This window comes from Rhinolophus sinicus, linkage group LG10 (genome assembly GCF_036562045.2).
Source record: "Rhinolophus sinicus isolate RSC01 linkage group LG10, ASM3656204v1, whole genome shotgun sequence".
Lineage (NCBI taxonomy): Eukaryota > Metazoa > Chordata > Mammalia > Chiroptera > Rhinolophidae > Rhinolophus > Rhinolophus sinicus.
Window position 1 is genome coordinate 85,854,872 of NC_133759.1, and position 18,643 is coordinate 85,873,514.

An 18,643-nucleotide genomic window follows, 5' to 3' on the forward strand; every position below is an offset into this window, starting at 1 on the left:
CAACTGAAAGAACAAAAACTCATAGACAATAGTTTAGGGGTTATCAGAGGGTAAGAAGAGAGGTAGGAGGGGGGCTCTAGAAGAGGGTAAACGGGGTCTAATATATGGTGTGGGGACGGAGCCCCAGAGAGCAATTTACAGGCTCTCGGCCTCACGTGGAAGGGTGCTGGCTCAGGTAGTAGATGGCCGTCAGCTGAGGCTGGTTGGCCGTCAGCTGTGGCCAGTTAGCCAAGTGGCCACTAATATAACTGCTGCGGCTACGGAGGAGAGCCAAGGAGAGCCGAGGATTGCCGAGGAGAGTCGAGGAGAGTGGAGGACAGTCGTCGGTCAGTTGGCAGAAAAACGGACAGCAGGTCGCAAGTCCAGTGAACCCAGCCTCCAGTGAGACCATAGTGGTATGACTCCCCTACCTATGGCTCCATGGGTGTTCCTTTTTGGCCTCACCATATCCAGTGTTCCTGTGTGGGGAGTGGGAGCAGAGACCCTGCAGGCCTCCCCGCACAACATATGGTGATGGAAAGGGAACTGACTCTGGTTGATGAACACACAATGTGAGATATAGATGATGTAATACAGAATTGTACACCTGAAATCTATGTGACTTTACCAACAATTGTCACCCCAATAAACTTTAATTTAAAGAAAAAGAAATGGCTGTCATTCATTTAATTAATGGGACGTACAATATGGGGATTAGCTCAAAATTCTAGAGATACTCCCATCCCTGCACAATCAAGGTGTAACACTCTATCTAGCAAGCCTTTCACCTGCCAACTTCAGGGATGACAGCCTTAGTTTATGTCTACATGATCCCATGGCCAGCCACTGGACCGGAAGATTCTGGCTGCCTGACACTGTCTGTAAAATAGCTGAATCTTGCCTTTGGAATATCGTCAGCTCTGCCTTCAGTGAACAGTTCATGCAATTCGTGGTCAGAGTAACCAAAGGACAGAGACTTAATGGAATTTACATAACAGGTAAACTATTTGGTGCCTACTTGCACATAAAGGACTAATAAAATATCTGTATGTGTTGCAGATTTTTTTATATAAACTGGTAGGGAGGTTGTGAGGGTGTAGCTGACCCTCACCAACTATGAATTATCCTGTTCCCAGTATGAACCAAAAAGAAGTTAACAGTTGTACATCAACTCAGCATACAAATCGGCTAGGTCAGGATGACAGGCAGTTCTGACATGGCTCCCAGGGATCCCTGCCTCCTGGTTTTTATGCCGTTGTGTGTATATAAATACACACACACGTATAGTATCTTATGTCCCAGGCAATTATCTTCCACTACTAAAATGAATGTTTGTAAGGCTCACATAAGAACATGCCACGGTCAGATCTCTTTAGCTGTGGCATGTCTAGGCCAGACTTCCTCAAAACGATGTTCACATTATTTGACTTGCTCACACTGTTTCGGTGACAAATATTTCACATGCTGTTGCGTTCGATCTTTCTCTGCTTCAGCCTCCCGATCAACACAATAAGAATAATGATGGCACTAATAACGGGGCCTTGCCAGGAAATAACAAATTATTTTATCACACGTTGAAAATGTATTTCACAAACTCAAAAAAAAGAAAATCCCTCAATGCGAGTGCACAATGAGAGCTCTGCATGTGCGCAGCATTCATAGTCATCTCTAAGGACTCAGGCAACTGGGCGAAAAGAGAACACTTGCATCGCAAAACTGCTAGCACCCCTGCTATCCACTGAGCCTCTCCCAGAAAAGCAAAATGCGGGATTTGCAAGAACCACATGGGAGTTCACCAGAAACTGCTTTTGATTTGAGTTTGGAATTTTGTTGGGGGCGGGGGTCGGGGGAGGGGAGAAGAAGAACTGGATTGTTTTGTTTTGATTTGGAAAGATGCAGGCAAAAATTCCAAAAGATAGTTATACCCAATGCAGTATAAAGCATGCTTTCTCAATGGGGGCATTATCAAAACAAGGTGACAATTTCTTCTTGGGAGTGAAAAATATCTTTCACTTTTTGTGAATAAAGCAAAGACATAATACAATATATAAAAAGGCAATCAGTATATCTATGGTATTATAAGTTCATGGTGGGAGGGTAAGTTAGGGGGAAAAAAATGTCTAAAAAGGCTCCATGGGGGGTGGTGATAATGGAAAAAAGGTTGAGCAACACTGGCCTAAGAAATGCCTTCCCCAAACTGGGAGCTGGTGCAAAGCCACACCTGCCGCAGGGACTATCCTGATCTCTGTTACCTTCCCTGAGGATCTCTGAGGTCATCAGACCTGCCTCTGGCCTGGGTTCCTCCCAGCTCTGATTCACAGTTGGCCATTCCCCAGCTGCAGAAATGCGCATGAGGCCTTTCATGTATCCCAGGCTGCCACCAATCCCTATTTTCCTTCAGATCTTTCTCTCTGTTTCCTTGATCTGTTTTTGAATGTGCTTGCCTACCTCCAGGCATGTTAAAATCCGCATTTGGCATCTAGTGTGCTACTTGTCTGTGGTGGCACCTTTTCAACACTTCCAACCTATCTTCCGTTGGCCATCTTGGGTCAAAACTGTCCACCAGGAAAATAAAAATAAATAAAATTTAAAAAAAATTAAAAAAAAAGCTGTCCACCAGGACATGAAAATCAGGACAAAGAGTCAGACTGTGGAAGAGTCCCAGACTGAGGAAAGCGCTGCATGGCACTCCCAGTAGTGTCACCGGCCGAGGATATGGTATATACAACACTCACTCTTCCGTACAGACATGACAAAAAGACACAGGAATGGTACGTGCCATTGCTGTCTTGGACAAAAATAGATACCTACCTCAAAAGCAAACTTTGAAGCCGTTCCTCAAAAATTAAACATAGAATTACCATGTCATCCAGCAAAAGAACTGAAACAGAGATTTGAACAGATAGTACCATGTTCATGGTAGCATTATTCACAACAGCCAAAAAGTGGAAGCAACCCAAGTGTCCGTTGATGGATGAAAGGATAAATAAAATGTGGCACACAATAGAATATTATTCAGACGTAAAAAGGAAATTATGATACATGCTACAACGTGGGTAAACCTTGAAAACATGATGCTAAGTGAAATAAGCCAGTCAGAAGCACAAATATTGCATGGTTCCACTTGTATGAAGTACGTGGAGCAGTCCAAGTCATAGAGACAAAAAAACAGAATGGCGATTGCCAGGAGTTGGGAGGAGAGAGGAAGAGGGAGTTAGTATTCAATGGCTACCGAGTTTCTATTCAGGAAGATGAAAGAGTTCTGGAGATGATGGTGGTGATGGCTGCACAACACTGAATGTACTTAATGACACAGAATTGTACACTTTCTAAAAATTAATGATAAATTTTACGTAATGTATATTTTACCACAATAAAAAATTTTAATATACTTTTCAATATTCTCTTTTAATATAAAGACAGCTTCAAAATACTAAATAGCAAAACAACAAATCCATAGCCCATGGGAAAGCAGATACAAGGATATGTCATTACAGTAAAAATGGCAGAAACGCCAGCTAAACACGCCCTCCACCTGTGTGGCATTATGGCATTTAGGCCAGCTGGAGTCTGGATAAGAACAGAGGCTGGGGCTGTGACCCAAAAGGAGGATGCTATGAAACCACTCAGAGGTCCTTTCCAGTGAGTGTCAAGGCCCCTCCCTCCTCTGGCCCATCCCAAGTTCTTTCCTTGTAACTGAGTTCCTGGCTTCTGCATCCCCCATCCTTACTGTACACACCACACCTCCGCTCTGGCTCTATTAATGAGCACACTCATCTTGCCCCACACAAGTGGTTTGGGTGCAGAGCCCACGATGTGACAGTGTGGTGTAGTCATCAAAAGCACACTCTGGACAGTCAGACAACTTGCGTTCAAATCCCAGGTTCATTACTCACTAATTCTGTGACCTTGAGAAAAATGTTTGCCACTTGAGATCTCACTTTCCCTGTTTGGAAAATGGGAACAACAGCTACTAGATCTCAAAGAGTTGTTTGGATAAGTAAATAAAGTAATGAAATGCATCCCAATCACAGTGCATGGTATCTAGTAAGCTCTCACGAGCACCAGCTGTTTTTTAATATCCTTTTTAGCACCGATCATAGGACTGAGCACTAAACACCAAGTGGGCACTAAACATCAATAAAGTTTCAGCATCAGCATATGTTTGTTTATTCATTACCCGACATGCTCTCCACCCTGAGCTAGATGTCTGGGGGGTTGAGTTATATAAGGTACAGTCTCTACTCTTGTGAATTCTATCTTATTCCTACTTGTGTCTCCAGCATCCCACGCGATGCCTGGCTCAGAGTTGGCACCCAAAGTGGAACTGAACTTCTGAGACTAAAATCTAGTAGTGTGTTCACATGAATTTGAGGGGGTAAAAAACACACACAAAAAAAAAAAAACACATGTAACTTTTAAAAAAAAGTATGAAAAAGAAGCCTGTGAGTAGAATTTTTTTCATTCTTAAAAACAAAGAGAATCTTATGTATAGTTGACTTGTGTTCTTCAATATCCTGAAAGTTTTCATACACAGCTTTCTCAAAAACAAACCCTGGGAATGCATTAAGATTCCCATTTTGTGGATGAATAAACTTAGGATCAGAGGGGTGAATGACTTGTGTCAGATCACAAAGACAATGGGCTTTCGTGGGCTGTAAATTCAGAAATGCTTCAATTTCAAGGGCCTATTTGTAGACTTGAGTATGAAGTGGAAATCCCCATTCTCCTGCCCACAGGCTTGCATTCCAAGAGGAACCTGGGGTCCAAGTGAAGTATGAAAGTCAGCATTTGTGTCACAAAGGCCCCTGAATTGCAAGTCTCTTCTGAGTGGTTAAAAGGAGAAAAGCAATTGAACAAGCCCCCAGAGACACAGAAATACAAGTGACCTTAGCTTGAGGGTCCAAACCTAGGGCCAGCTTTGAACTTACAAACAGAAATATAAACTTTGCAAGCACCTAGTTTTGCTGTTTCTGGGGGGCAAAAAAATAGGTATCAGACCCCATCATTAAACAGCCTCAGAGATAAAGTCCTAAAGTGAAAATAAGTCACCTAAAACATTCTCATGGTGACTTCCACAGAAGTCATCTACACAGGCTCAGCTGTGAAGGTTTTATTAGGAAACCAGGCTGATACCAGAAAATATCCCCACTTGGATAAAAGGTAAACGACATTTAAGCATGAGTGGCTCCTAAAATTGAAAAGCTACCTAATTAAACTAAGGCTCTTTTTAAAATAGTAGTTGGAAAAAGCAAAAGCTAGCAGAAAAAATATATATATTCTTACTTCTGAGCATAAGTGAGAACACAGAGGTTCCCCACTTTAAAAATGTAAAGTCACCTGATGATTTCCAATAGTATTCATTAGAAACCAACTGTGGACCTCACTGTGCATTCCAACTCCTTTCTACTCATTTCCACATCAATGTGCAAAGCCCTGTCCAAGGTACTGCGGGGTGGAGGAAATTGGGATTTGGATTAACAAAACCCCTCTTTTTTTATCAAGAGCTTAGAAGCTACTGTGAGGACATGCCAGAAACCCTTGGGGATCAGATATTCCCCACTCTTCAAAAGTTCACAGTGTGCTACTTCTGGTAAAGTGGCACACAGTAAGACTCACTGGCAAAAGATGGGGATTTCAGTCCAGACTCTACCCTTTGCTAGACCTGTGATCTTGAGTAGATCCATTTAGCCCATAGGTAGCACAGTGCCTAGAACAAAGCAGGTGCTCAGTATATATTTGTAAAAGGAAGAAAGGCAGGCAAGCAGCCATCAACGCATTGGGTGCATTTATCTCTTCAAGACCTTTCTCATCAATAAAATGGTAATAATAATGTCTACACACCTGACAGGATCTTAAACAAACACTATCTGGTTAAAAGTCATTAATAGGTTCAGATTGATGGACCGGTCAAATACAGACCCATTTAGATTAATCAAACAATATTTATTTATCTAAAGCAAGAGTTGGCAAACTATAGCCCGCAGGCTAAATCCAGACCACCACCTGTGTTTGCAAGGTCCATGAGAAAAGAATGGTTTTTACAAATAAACATTTACAACCAATCTGATGGTAGGTAAAACTAGCTTGTTACCCCAATTTGGCTAAATGTTAATCTCCCCCCCAAAAAAAGAATTCCATTCTTCTAAGTATTAGATCCTTAGAAGAGCTGTTTAAAAAAAAAAAAACACTGTACTTTATTATTACATTTTTAATTTTGTCAAAAAAACTTCAGCAAATTTGTTTCTTTTGTTATAAAGTAGCTACGTAATATCTCAATTTTGCTTCTTGGCCCACACAGCCTAACATATTAACATATTAACTGGCTCTTTATGGAAAGAGTTTGCCACTCCTGATCCAAACAATGTACAGAAAGTCAACTCAGTCAGGGACATGACAACAAAATTATTTTTCTCATCGGCACCATTATATTTAGAGTGCAATTTTGCAGAACACGGGGATTTTTACAAACGCATATTTTGCAATATAATAGGAAAACCTGCAATAATGTACAGGTGAGTGATAGTCAGGTCTTCCAGAGGCTCAACTACCCGCTTCTAGCCCAGGTTGAAAAAGGCTGGGCCAGTCTGGATATGTGCTCATCTGGACCAGGAACACATCGTTAATCTTGACAGTATGGAGTCCAGTACAATACCAAACACTCATTCTCACCCTCAGCCTTCCAGACTAATGCATCACGGTCCAGGTTCCTTCTGGAACCTAGATCTGCAACATGAGAACAAAGGTCCATTACCCAGAAAAGCTCTGGGGTCATAACAATAGTTCCTTAGACCAGCCATTAAGCCTATGCCACAGAACAAAACTAGGTAACATATACATAAGTCCTGAGTAAATCTGGGACTAAGTGATTCTGCTCATAATAGCAATAACAACATGATAAAATAAAACATTATAAATAAAAGAGTAATTTAAAAACCACTTCAGAACACCTGCAGATAAAGATGCATAAGGAAGAGACTTTGCCCTAGGCAAGAAATTAGGACACATCAATCCCATGTGTAAAATCATAACAGACAGACTCCACAGAATTGCTCTACTTAAAAGAGGGTAGATGGGACCTCAGAACGCCAAGGTAGCTTCTGAATCACTTTCCTGGAAGCCTAACCTCTCACAAGTACAGAGTTTGGAAACCACAATAGACAATCAGGAGTTCTGGATTTCTGTGTCTTCCTCATCCATAATATCAGGACAATAACAGCTATTTCAAAGGTTTGTGAGCATTAAATGCGATAATAAACAAAAATTCCTTTTACAATGAGTAGCACATAGTAAGCACTCAATAAATATTAGCTATTACCTTTTTTATTAAATAGTTGTCATATTATGTATACTGTAAATATAATTATTCATTCTGATTATTTGTCTTAATTAGACTATAAGTATTCTCCATATTATCACATACTCTTCATTGGTATATTTTTAATTTAATAGGTCATAAATGGCACTTTAGTTTTGCTTTGATTTGGATTTATATAATAATTAGTAATTTATATAAATTAGATTTATATAAATAATCACTTTTGCATATATTTATTTCTTAATTGTATGCTTTTCTTAAATCTGTTAATGAGCCTTATTCAAGAACTCAGTGGGAATATCAATAGTTTCTTAAAATTACTGTTGGTTCCAAGTGGGAACACGCTTACCTTCTGGGCTCCCTGTCTTAAGAATGCGCTAGCGAAAGTTTCCAAAATACAGTTGAGAAAGCCAGCCCCTGTGATTGAAATCCTGCCTCTTTGAATAAACTCCGTCCTGCAAAAAACAAAAACATACATCTTTGATGTAATTCTCCATTTGGATATTTAAACCACAGGGATTTCCAACAGCATAATTACCACGTATAATTAACACAAAATAATACTCACAGTAATTCAATAATTGCCTGTTACAATAAAAGACTGTTAAAAAGAGACTTACAGTTTATATAAGCTGTACACAACATTATATGTCAATTATATCTCAATAAACCTGGGAAGAAGAGAAAATATGTGGGTGCATTATTCTGGTAACTGCAGAACACAGGATTTCTAATCATACCTAGTAAATAATTCCATGATAGGAAAGTCAAAGACCATTAAAGATTGCTCTATTTGACCCACAATGAACAAATTTAACTAATTCTAAGTAACTCTGTGTGTGTCTGTGTATATCCAGTGTGTGTGTGTATCCAGTATGTGTGTATCCAGTGTGTGTGAATCGAGTGTGCATCCAGTGTGTGTGTATCCAGTGTGTGTGTGTGTATCCAGTGTGTGTATGTGTATATCCAGTGTGTGTATCCAGTGTGTGTGTATCCAGTGTGTGTGTGTATGTATCCAGTGTGTGTGTATCCAGTATGTGTGTGTATCCAGTGTGTGTGTGTGTGTATCCAGTGTGTGTGTGTGTGTGTACCCAGTGTATGCATGCACATATGAGCACTTTCACTGACACTAAGTAAAACAGTTTGAGAAAATTATGGATCCAAAAAGCTATGATTTTGGTAAGAATAGTTATTATAACCTCTTCATTAGACTTTCTCTCTAATCCTCTATAATCAGTAGCATGATTTAGATCATGCACACAGAAAAACAAAGACTTCAGAACACTTCTCTCTGTTTCCCGACCCCCCTCCACACACACTCACACACACACACACACACACACACACACACACACAGTTATCCCAGCCTATCTGACATAAATAATCTAAGCAAATAGTCTAAGCAATGCAGCTTCCATGTCTTAGATTTAAGCCTATTTAAAATAATTTGCTCGTGTAAAACATATCCTAGTGACACTAATCTTTCCTGTCTTTATTCCAGAGTAGAGTAGAATTTAACAGTGGTTTTAACATTTAGAAATGAATAGTTGGGCAGTCTTACATCCTTGGGAGAGGTGAACTCTTCAGTTCTCAAGGCAACTGTAGGTGAGCGGTAAATGTCTCTCTAACATCATATTCTAAACAATATTTATTTTTGCAAGTTTAGGGAAAAGTAAGTGCTCACCAAAGCACTCTCAGGGTTTGCCCACATATCAGAGAATAACAGGACAGTAAAGTGGGGTCATGGCCTTGCCACCAACAAGATAAGAGTTCATCCTATTATATTTTAAGACTGCCAGAGAAGAGAGAGGAGTAAAAGAGATCCGAGATGGCAGAGTAGATAAACACTGTGCCTGCGTCCTTCCCTGAACACAGTAAAATTACAGCTAAATTATAAAACAATCAACCTGGAGAACCATGTGAAGTCTAGCTGAACAGAAGCCCTACAACTAAAAATATAAAGAAGCCATGACGAGACTGGTAGGAGGGGCGGAGATACGGAACGGGTTCCAAACCTCCGTGTGGCAGTTGAGAATCAGGAGGGATACCTCAGCAGTCCTGGAGGTTCCCCCCAGACGAAAGAGGGATCCCATTCCCCCAAACCAAGTTCCCCAGCCCAGAGTACTGGTACTAGAAAGAGAAGCCCCCACAACATCTGGCTGTGACAAACAGTGGTGGGGATTCCAACTGTTCAGGTTGGAAAGCTATGGGAAACTCAGATGTCCTTTTATGAGGCCAGTGCACAGACTCAACTTGCACAGACTCAGGCACTCACCTTGGGCTCCAGTGGAGGGACGGTGACTCGGGGGCCTCAGAGACATATGGGGACAGACGGAAGTGTGTGGCATCAAGGGGAGGACTGGAGGACAGTCAGCATTTTCCCAAACAGGGGTCTGCCTCCTACGCAACCGGCAGGCAGACACCATCTTTTCTACACTGAGCCCTCCCCCATGGGCCAAATCTGAATCTGACTGGCCTGGTGAGCTCCACTGCTCTGCCCTGCCCACTCAGCTGGAACCCTATCCCACCCAGCTTGCCAGGCACTTTCTCCAGGAGCAGCCAGCCCCTCCCGCGTTGCACTCTTCCTTGGAAAACAATCAGAGTCCACAGACCCCAGCAGGCAGCAACTAACCTCAGTGTGCTCTGAGACTATTGCTGCGTCACTCCAGGCTCAGCACTGGCACCAAACCAGTGTCTGTATTAACCTGGTGACCATAACTCTTCCCACTCCAGTGACTCCCTGAGACCCTGTCTCACCCAACTCGTGTGCCACATGGGACTTTATCAGTGGTTGGACCTTAAGAGATTCAGCAGGTGGCAACAGCCCTCCAGGTATCCTGGCTTTTTGAGGAATTACCCCAGGCATGGTACTGGTGGCAGCGTCCTCGGTCTGCAGGGTGGCCTCTCCCATGCACCTCCAGGTTCAGCACAGATTGCAAACAACCGCAGTTCGGTCTGTAGCTCCTACCAGGTAGCCCCCCCCCCAGCCAGTCACAGGCAGCGGCTGACCTTGGCCTACACCGGAGCCCTTCCCAAGAGGCCCCAGAACCAACATACTTGGAGGTGGACTTCAGACCACAGAGAGCACCGCCCAATTAGCCCCACAAGCAGTACACACAAAGGGCGGTCTCAACAGGCACCAGAGCCCACTGGGGTGAATCCCACTCAGTGAGCTAAGCCTCCTGTACAGCAGCCCATAAGCTGTGGACATGGCCAAACCCCACAGCCAGTCAGCTGAGGGTCAATCCCACAAACTATGAAACAACAGCAATCAAGGCTCAACTACAACAGGAAAGCATACACAACCACACAATGGGCATTCCTGGAGCACCCACCTCAGGTGACCAGGGAGACTGTACCACTGGGCCCCACAGAGCACTATATATGGCCACCCAGCCAAGATTGGGAGACTTAGCAGATCTGCCTAATACATAGGAACAAACAGTTAGGCAGCCAAAATGAGGAAACAAAGAAATATGTCCCAGGTGAAAGAAAAGGAGAAAAATCCAGAAAAAAAACTAAACGAAAGGGAGGCAAGCAACCAACCACAGACAGAGTTTAAAACAATAGTTATAAGGATGCTCAAGAGTCAGTGAGAACTTCAGCAAAGAGATTACAAGCATAAAAAATGACATAGGAACTATAAAAAAGAACCAGTCATAAGTGAAGAATACAGTAACTAAATAAGGAATGCACTAGAAGGAATCACCAGCAGACTAGATGATGAATATATTTATAGGCTGGTCTAAGCCCTCACCTAAGATTATTTGCTTAGGACACATTGCTAGAGGTAGATGTTACGGGTCCAAGGCCTTGCTTGTGTTTGAGGCCATTATTAGGTGTATACCCCTGAAACTAATATAATATTGTATATTAGCTATATTTTAAATAAAAATCTTTTTTAAAAAAGGGCAAAGGACCTCAATAGACATTTTTCCCAAGACATACAAATGGCCAACAGATATATGAATAGATGCTCAATTTTACTAGCTATTAGGGAAATGCAAATCAAACCCACAACGAGATACCACCTCACACCTCTTATAATGTTTATTATCAACAAGATAAGTAATAACAAGTGTTAGAGAGGCTATGGAGAAAATGGAACCCTTATAAACTGCTGGTGGGAATGTAAATTTGTACAGCCACTATGAAAAACAGTTTGGAGGTTCTTCAAAAAATTAAGAATAAAGCTACCATACGACCCAGCAATCCCTCTTCTGGTTATCTACCCCAAAACTCTGAGAACATTTATCTGTAAAGCTCTATGTACCTCTATGTTCATTGCAGCATTATCCACAATAGCCAAGACATGGATACAACCTAAGTGTCCTTCAATGGATGATCAGATAAGGAAGATGTGTATGTGTGTGTGTGTGTGTGTGTGTGTCCACGCGCACACTCAGCCTTAAGAAATGATGATACAGCCATTTGCAACAACATGGATGGATCTTAAGATTGTCACGCCAAGCAAAATAATTCATATGGAAAAGAACCATGTAATTTTACTCATATGTGGAATATAAAACAGAAAGCAACAAATGAACAAACCAAACTAACTCAGACTAGACACGGACAACAGTATGGTGGTTACCAGAGGTAAAGGGAGGTGGGGAAGAGGATGGAAGTGGTAAAGGAGGTCAAATATATGGTGACGGAAGGAGACTAGACTTGGGGTTTTGAGCATACAATACAACATACTGATTATGTGTTATAGAATTGTCACTTGAAACTGATACGATGTTATTAACTGTCACCCCAATAAATTAAAAAATGGAGTAAAAAAAAGACTGCCAGAGAAAAACATGTTGCATTTTCCCATTGAAATAACTCATTTCCCCATTGACAAAGATATTTTCTTCTTACTACACATAGCTACCTAAATTCCTCATGCTAGGTAAGCTCCCATGTAAGAGCCTATGCACAACACAGCAGGTTACACATCAACGTACAGTTTAACTTCAGCTCTTTCAAAAAAAAAAAAAAGACAGAAAATATGGATGGATGGATGGATGGATAGATGGAGCTGAAATATTAACAAAAGGATCCCTAGGGTATTAGAATTATAGTTGTTATTTATTTACTTAGTTCTTCTTTTTACTAATTTTCTATAATAAATATGTATTACTTAGCAATCACCAAAAATATTAAGTCCCTGAGGATCACTGTTATGTAAATAAAGTTATTCTTTATAAAAGGTTCCGCACTACCGAGGACCATTTTCAGCGAAGGTACATGCTAACTTCTGATTTCCCCGTTACTTCAAGTCTCATTCAACACCTCTTGACTTTCCTTTTCCCATACCATGTACCCTCAGTTCTTTGTGCCTGGTGTCCTAAGACTGTTTCCCATGCCCAAGTTTGAAGTATTCCATGTTTCACTCAAGAGACATAAAGATGATCCAAGTATTCCTACACCTGTCCTTTATTTCTGTTAAGCCTAAAGGAAGGACTGCATCACATTTATGATGTTATAGTCTCTGGGTCACACCTACTCTTCAAAAAACTGTACAGGAACAGTGTATCTTACGTATCAGAGAGTGTATTATCTTCTAAGGTTGTTACTCAATTTTTTTTTCTCTCTTTTACTGAGAAAACTGTGGCAAAGAGAAGTTAAATAACTTGCCCAAGGTCACATAACTTGTCACGCAGATTCATTATCTACCACCTCAAGCTCTAGTCCTGCTTCTACCTCAGTTAATGACACGGCCATCCTCCTAGGCTGTGAGATTAGAAATCTCAGGAACATATTATTTGGTTCCCTTCCCAATCAATCCAAATGCGGAATCAATCACCAGATTGTGTATATTTTATTTCTAACATCCCTCAACAGTCAATGTCATTCCCTCCCTGATTACTGCTACTGCCTGGGTTTAGCACAGCATTTTCCTCTCTCCAGGACCACAACTGCCTCCTAATGGGGTCCTTGTCTCCAGCGTGGACTCCCTATAATCCACTCTGCCCAAAGTCAGCTTTCGCAGCACGCACTGGTCTCATCAATGGCTGTTTACTAAGACACAGGGAATAAAGCCCGCGTGGTCAGTCGAGATTCATCCATATTGTTGCATGTAGCTATTGTTTGTTCATTTTCATTGCTGCATAGTGTTCTATTGTGTGAAAATAGTCCAATTTATCCACTCTACTGAAGACAGACATTTAGAACAGATCCAATTTGGGGCTATTATCAATACTGCTGTAATAAAACTACTTATAATGCATACAGGTACATGAGTGCACCAGCATCTCTAGAGTATCTAGCAATCAAATATCTGGGCCATAGGACAGGCACAACTTGAACAGATAACGCCAAATGTTTTTCTGAATGGTTGTACCTGTATTTTTTTCTTCATTGCATCAATTCCAGTTGCAATGACTAGCACATGGTAGGAAATCAATAATGCATTAGGAATGAAAGGATGGCGAGGAAGAGAGAGGGTAGGGAAGAGGAAGGGAAGAAGCAAAAGAAGGGGAGAAAATTAGAGTACATCTCAATGCTTTTGCCAGGGAAGCAAATGTCACAGGAGTTTCACCTACTACAGCCTGAAGGGGGCAGCCTTCACCTGGCTGAGAGAGAAGCCACAACAGTTATCAGGAAAATTATGTAAAAAGAGGAGGCTCATTCACACACGAAGAGCCTGTATCTGAGTCACATCTATCACTTTGGCTACAGAGTGGACATAATTCAACACAGAACACAATGGAATCACCACTGTGGAACAGAGAATCACAATGAAACAGAGAATGCACAACACAAATTTCAGAATACCTTTGTGAAAGCGAATGGCAGTTGATACCATCAGTCTTCTAGTGGGTCATTTAAATTTTTGGTTCCTTCTGGATTTGGGAAAATTTTAAAGTTCAGAGGAAACATGGATCAGGAACTACTCCCCAGAGCACATGGCCACCAGCTCTGAATCCTCAAAACAGCGGTTTCCAGGACAGCAAAAGCTCTTCATGAGATCCTACACTCGCATTATTGACTGGTTAGGTATGGCAAATCTTGCCTAATTGTTTTCATGAGGGGAATTTAATCAAAGTGTCTTTGAGGAAAAAGTCTCTACAAATATTCTTGTGATGACATCTTAATTCTCATCATGTTTTCGACATTTCTCCTATAACCACATAGAGGGGTGCCCCAAAGGCAAGGCAGGGTTTGCAGGTCAGGGGGTCAGCTCACTCTTTGCCAACTACCTGGGTCTAACACCACTGAAGAGACTGCCCAGCTGGGATGTGCACACCACACCAGTGTACAGAGTCTCTCCCACCCTGTCTTCCCAAACCCATCTATGGAACTGTGCTTCCTCAGAGAACCAACTCAATGTAGAGTTCTCAACAAGTGCTGCAGTTTTCAGCCTTCACACATACACACACACACACACACACACACATATATATATATACACACACACACACACACATAACACATATATATAATGTATACATTATATAGCATATATATATGCATATATATACATATGCATATACATACACAAACACATATAACATTCCTGGAGTCAGATTACTTGGATCTCCTAACACAGAATGAAGACCTACCCAGGTACACAAGTTCATGAAGCTCTGTGAAGCTCAGTGTCCTCTGTAAAATGGGGTTAATACCTATTTCATAGGTTGTTCCAAGGGTGAATAAGGTAATATGTGTCAAGTACTGAAGGTAATGTGGGTAAGAACTCAATAAATGTTAGTCAATAATACGAACACCAGTCAGCATGAAATGGGACTGGGAATGGAGGAGAAGGAAGAGGGTCAAGTCTCCAGTGAATGAAGAAAGTGACCATACGATCTGTAAGTGACAGCTATGAGGAGGAGAGAGTGGGACAGCCTCAGGAGGTGTTTAAAGAACGTGGGTGTGGCCATGAGGAGCTGCTCTCAAAAGGGTGATGCTTCAGTTCACTCTGTAAAATGAATCTTTTGAGAGTTCCTATTTGCAAGGCTTAAATTAGACATAAAGGGAATCAGGAAAATCATTTTTTATCATTAAGAGCAGGTTAATGTCTATTGAGGTCCCTATTCTTTCTGAATGTCATTGGATTAAATCTTATGACTTAATTTCAGGATTCTTGGAAGGGATTTTATGCCTTGTTTGCATTGCCTTACAATTCCATGAGTGCCCAAGGGTTGTACAGAGTTACATATCATTTTGTGGGGAAATAACCTGTACCATAGATCCAGAATTCTCTTCATCAAGGACTCTCAAGTCCAATGAAATAATAGCAGAAAGTAGATCATTATGAGTATTGATTATGTTGATTATAAATAAAATATGCAAACATCCTCAAAAATAGTAACGATACTAATATCAGTAATAATAATAGTAGTAATAATAATGTTATCTCCTACCACCACCATTCTTTCTCCCATTTACAGAAAGAGAAGCACCGTGTCTGAAACTTTGGCCACGGTACAAATACAGCTCCACGCAACTCTAAAACCTTTGTGCCTCATTAACTTCTAGGTAGCACTTGATCACCAAAAACCACTTAGCAATGAGCCGCTCCCTTCTCATCTGGCATTCAAAGCCCTTGGAGCTCCAGAAGGCTCCCACGTCTCCAGCTTTGTCTCCAGCTTTGTCTCCCACGCTGCTATCACGTCACACACACACTCTCCCTCTGCAGAGCCGCTGTGTGAGACCAAACACCCTGCCAGGCTCTCTAACCTCCACTCCTAGGCTTCTCTCCCTCTGAGTTGCTCTCTTTTAACCCATCCCAGGTTGCTGCCTAAATTATTAACAATGAGCAGCAGCAGGAAATGCTGTAACACTGAGGAATAATCAAATCTCAGGAGCCCAGCGGCCTAGTGTGGGTACTTATTACAGGGCAGGGTGGCTCAGTCTCTTAAAACAGCATTTAAGAATTGATCATCAATAGCCTACTGTGGTAAAGCATTGTATTAAGTCCTTTATAAATATGCATTAGTTAAGCTCTCACAACAATTTTAAGAGGTTAAAAGTAAAAGCGCACAGATGAAACAACTGAGGTTCAAAGAGGTGAATTTGCTCAGATCACCCAAAAAGGAGTGGTAGGGACCCTATCTGAATCCACAGTTAACCTCAGATCCCTGTCCCTTCCCGTAGTCCTACTAACTAAAGAAGGGCCCGTTCAATGCCAGCTGGCTGGCATGAAGGTTCAAAATATACAACAGCTTGTGAACTGGTCCAATAGTTTTGCCTTGGGATATTGGGCCCACCGATGCAAGCATCTCACTCTGGGCTGGCTTCGAGCATGTGTGATCTACGTGGTCGCACAGGACTACACACTTAGTTGAATGCTCTGCTGTCACTGTTTTGAAATTCTTAACCATTTTTGAACAAGGGACTCTGCATTTTCATTTTGCACTGGGTCCTACAAATTACGTAGATAGCTGTTCCTGATCTATACAATACTACCAACTGCCATGCCCCGGAGGGTTCTGAGATGCTTCGGAATGCATGTTTCAGTTTAGCAACACCTAATAAATGCCTCAAACACAAGCAAGGCCTTGGACCCATAACATCTACCTCTAACAATGTGTCCTAAGCAAATAATCTAAGATGAGGGCTTAGACCAGCCTATAAATATATTCATCACATCATTATTTATAAGAGCAAATAATGGGAAATAACGCAAATGTTCCCACATTAGGACATTAATAAAACACACTGGAATGAGTTTATCCAATGAATCCATCTGATCAGCCATAAAAACCACTTTAAAAAATGACATATTTAATAAGGAAAGACAGTCCCAAATGTAATGATAAATGAGTGTAAAAATCAGAATACCATGCACAGCAGGATTCCATGTTTGTAAAAATGATTTTCCTGCCGAATGAGTAAACACATTGCAGCGACTGCAGTATGCTCCTGCCGTGGAAAGCTACATAGCAATGGGAAAAGAGCAGACTCCTGATACGCACACGAGGATGCGCACAGACAGAATGGTGAGCAGAAGAAAACACAAAGAGCAGAGCACGTCCTGCAGGGCTCAATTCCGTGTGAGGACGAACCACAGGAGGGACTAATCTCTAAGGACGAAGGTCACAGTACTGGTTTCCTGTGGAGTCACAGATTAGAAAGCGCAGACACCTGCAGAGGGTATATGACCATATTCTGTGTCCCCTCTATGTGCTTTGTAACTGTTCCACCATGAACATGGAATACCTACTTGTGAGAGGAAAAAAGAAAGAGGAAATATTATTTTTAAACATGATAATAAAGAATACTCGGAGCAAGATTTGTCCAAACTCGACCACTGTGAGGATCGGAAGGTGCTCCTATCTTAAGATAAGAGGCTGTTGAGTCATCCCAGGGCAAAGGGGAGAATCAAACAATGAGCTAGGAAAGAGCACATAAATTCCTCTGAACGCTACAACCCCCTGGAGGTCACATGCATGTTACATGGAGCAGCCTCCACCTCCAGCACAGAAAATGTCTCAAAATGCAGCTGTAAATGCAAACCAGAAAACTGAACTCAGCGTGTCCATTTTATTTTTTCATTAGCTACCAATATTAGTGTTGATTAGAAAGATGGCAATCAAGCTCCAAGGTGTCGATTCTCAAACTGAGGAAGGAGGCAGATCCTTAGACCCAGGAGACCATCATCAGCATCCTGTCTATTTGTCTCAAGGCCTTTAGGTTGTTCTGCATGATACCCAGGCCTGGTTGATAAAATATTTTAATTTTTATTACCCAAACTTTTTATTCTACAGATGAAAGAAACTAAAATAAAACAGAAAGGAAATTAAACCAGCATCTCCTCCTTAAGAGTGCAGAATGCCACCCAATGTTGACACTAACCCCACTCAAGCCTCCTTTCTTCATTCCTTCCTTCCACTGATAATTTCTCTCTTGCATAAATTCAAGAGGGCCCTCATCTGTATTTACTGTTTGCTGGAGAGCCAGATTATCAACTGGTCACAGGAACTTGGCACAAAACAGAGTTCCAAAAGGGATGCCCGCTATATGTTTGCTTACCATTGGGACCCACAGGATACTAATTGATTATCAGGGCCTTTCAAATCTAGCTGCTCAACTAAAAAAGCAAGTGCTAACTAAACACATGGAAGTCACCAAAATGTCAAATTTGCTCCTGGAAGAAAAAAAAAAAAGACTTCGGAGCAAGGAAAAATGGATACAAGAAGAAAAAATGCCCAACAATTAAATCAGCCCCTTGAAATGCAAATTATACTATTTGTGATTCACTAAACCAATACTCAGGACTTGGGATATTTTAATCCAGGAACTGAAAAATAAAAAATTCAAAATATTATATAGCTTATTTGTTAGAATGAATAGTGTTCAGATGAGTAACTTCAATAATAAGGAAAATTTATTGAACTAGGAACAGCTGTT

The 18,643-nt window shown here is 41.3% G+C and overlaps 1 protein-coding gene across 4 annotated transcripts in view; it reads right to left on the reverse strand.

Annotated features, from left to right (window-relative positions):
- Nucleotides 1-18,643, reverse strand: part of PRELID2 (PRELI domain containing 2) — a 63,659-nt gene that overhangs the window by 26,069 nt on the left and 18,947 nt on the right. For all 4 annotated transcript variants that reach the window (XR_012489811.1, XM_019739133.2, XM_074313723.1 and 1 more), the window contains one exon: nt 7,647-7,752. Coding sequence is in view for 3 of the 4 variants with exons in the window: in XM_019739133.2 (XP_019594692.1) it covers nt 7,647-7,752 (106 nt within the window). In the remaining variant the exon portion in view is untranslated. The remainder of the gene's footprint in view (nt 1-7,646; nt 7,753-18,643) is intronic.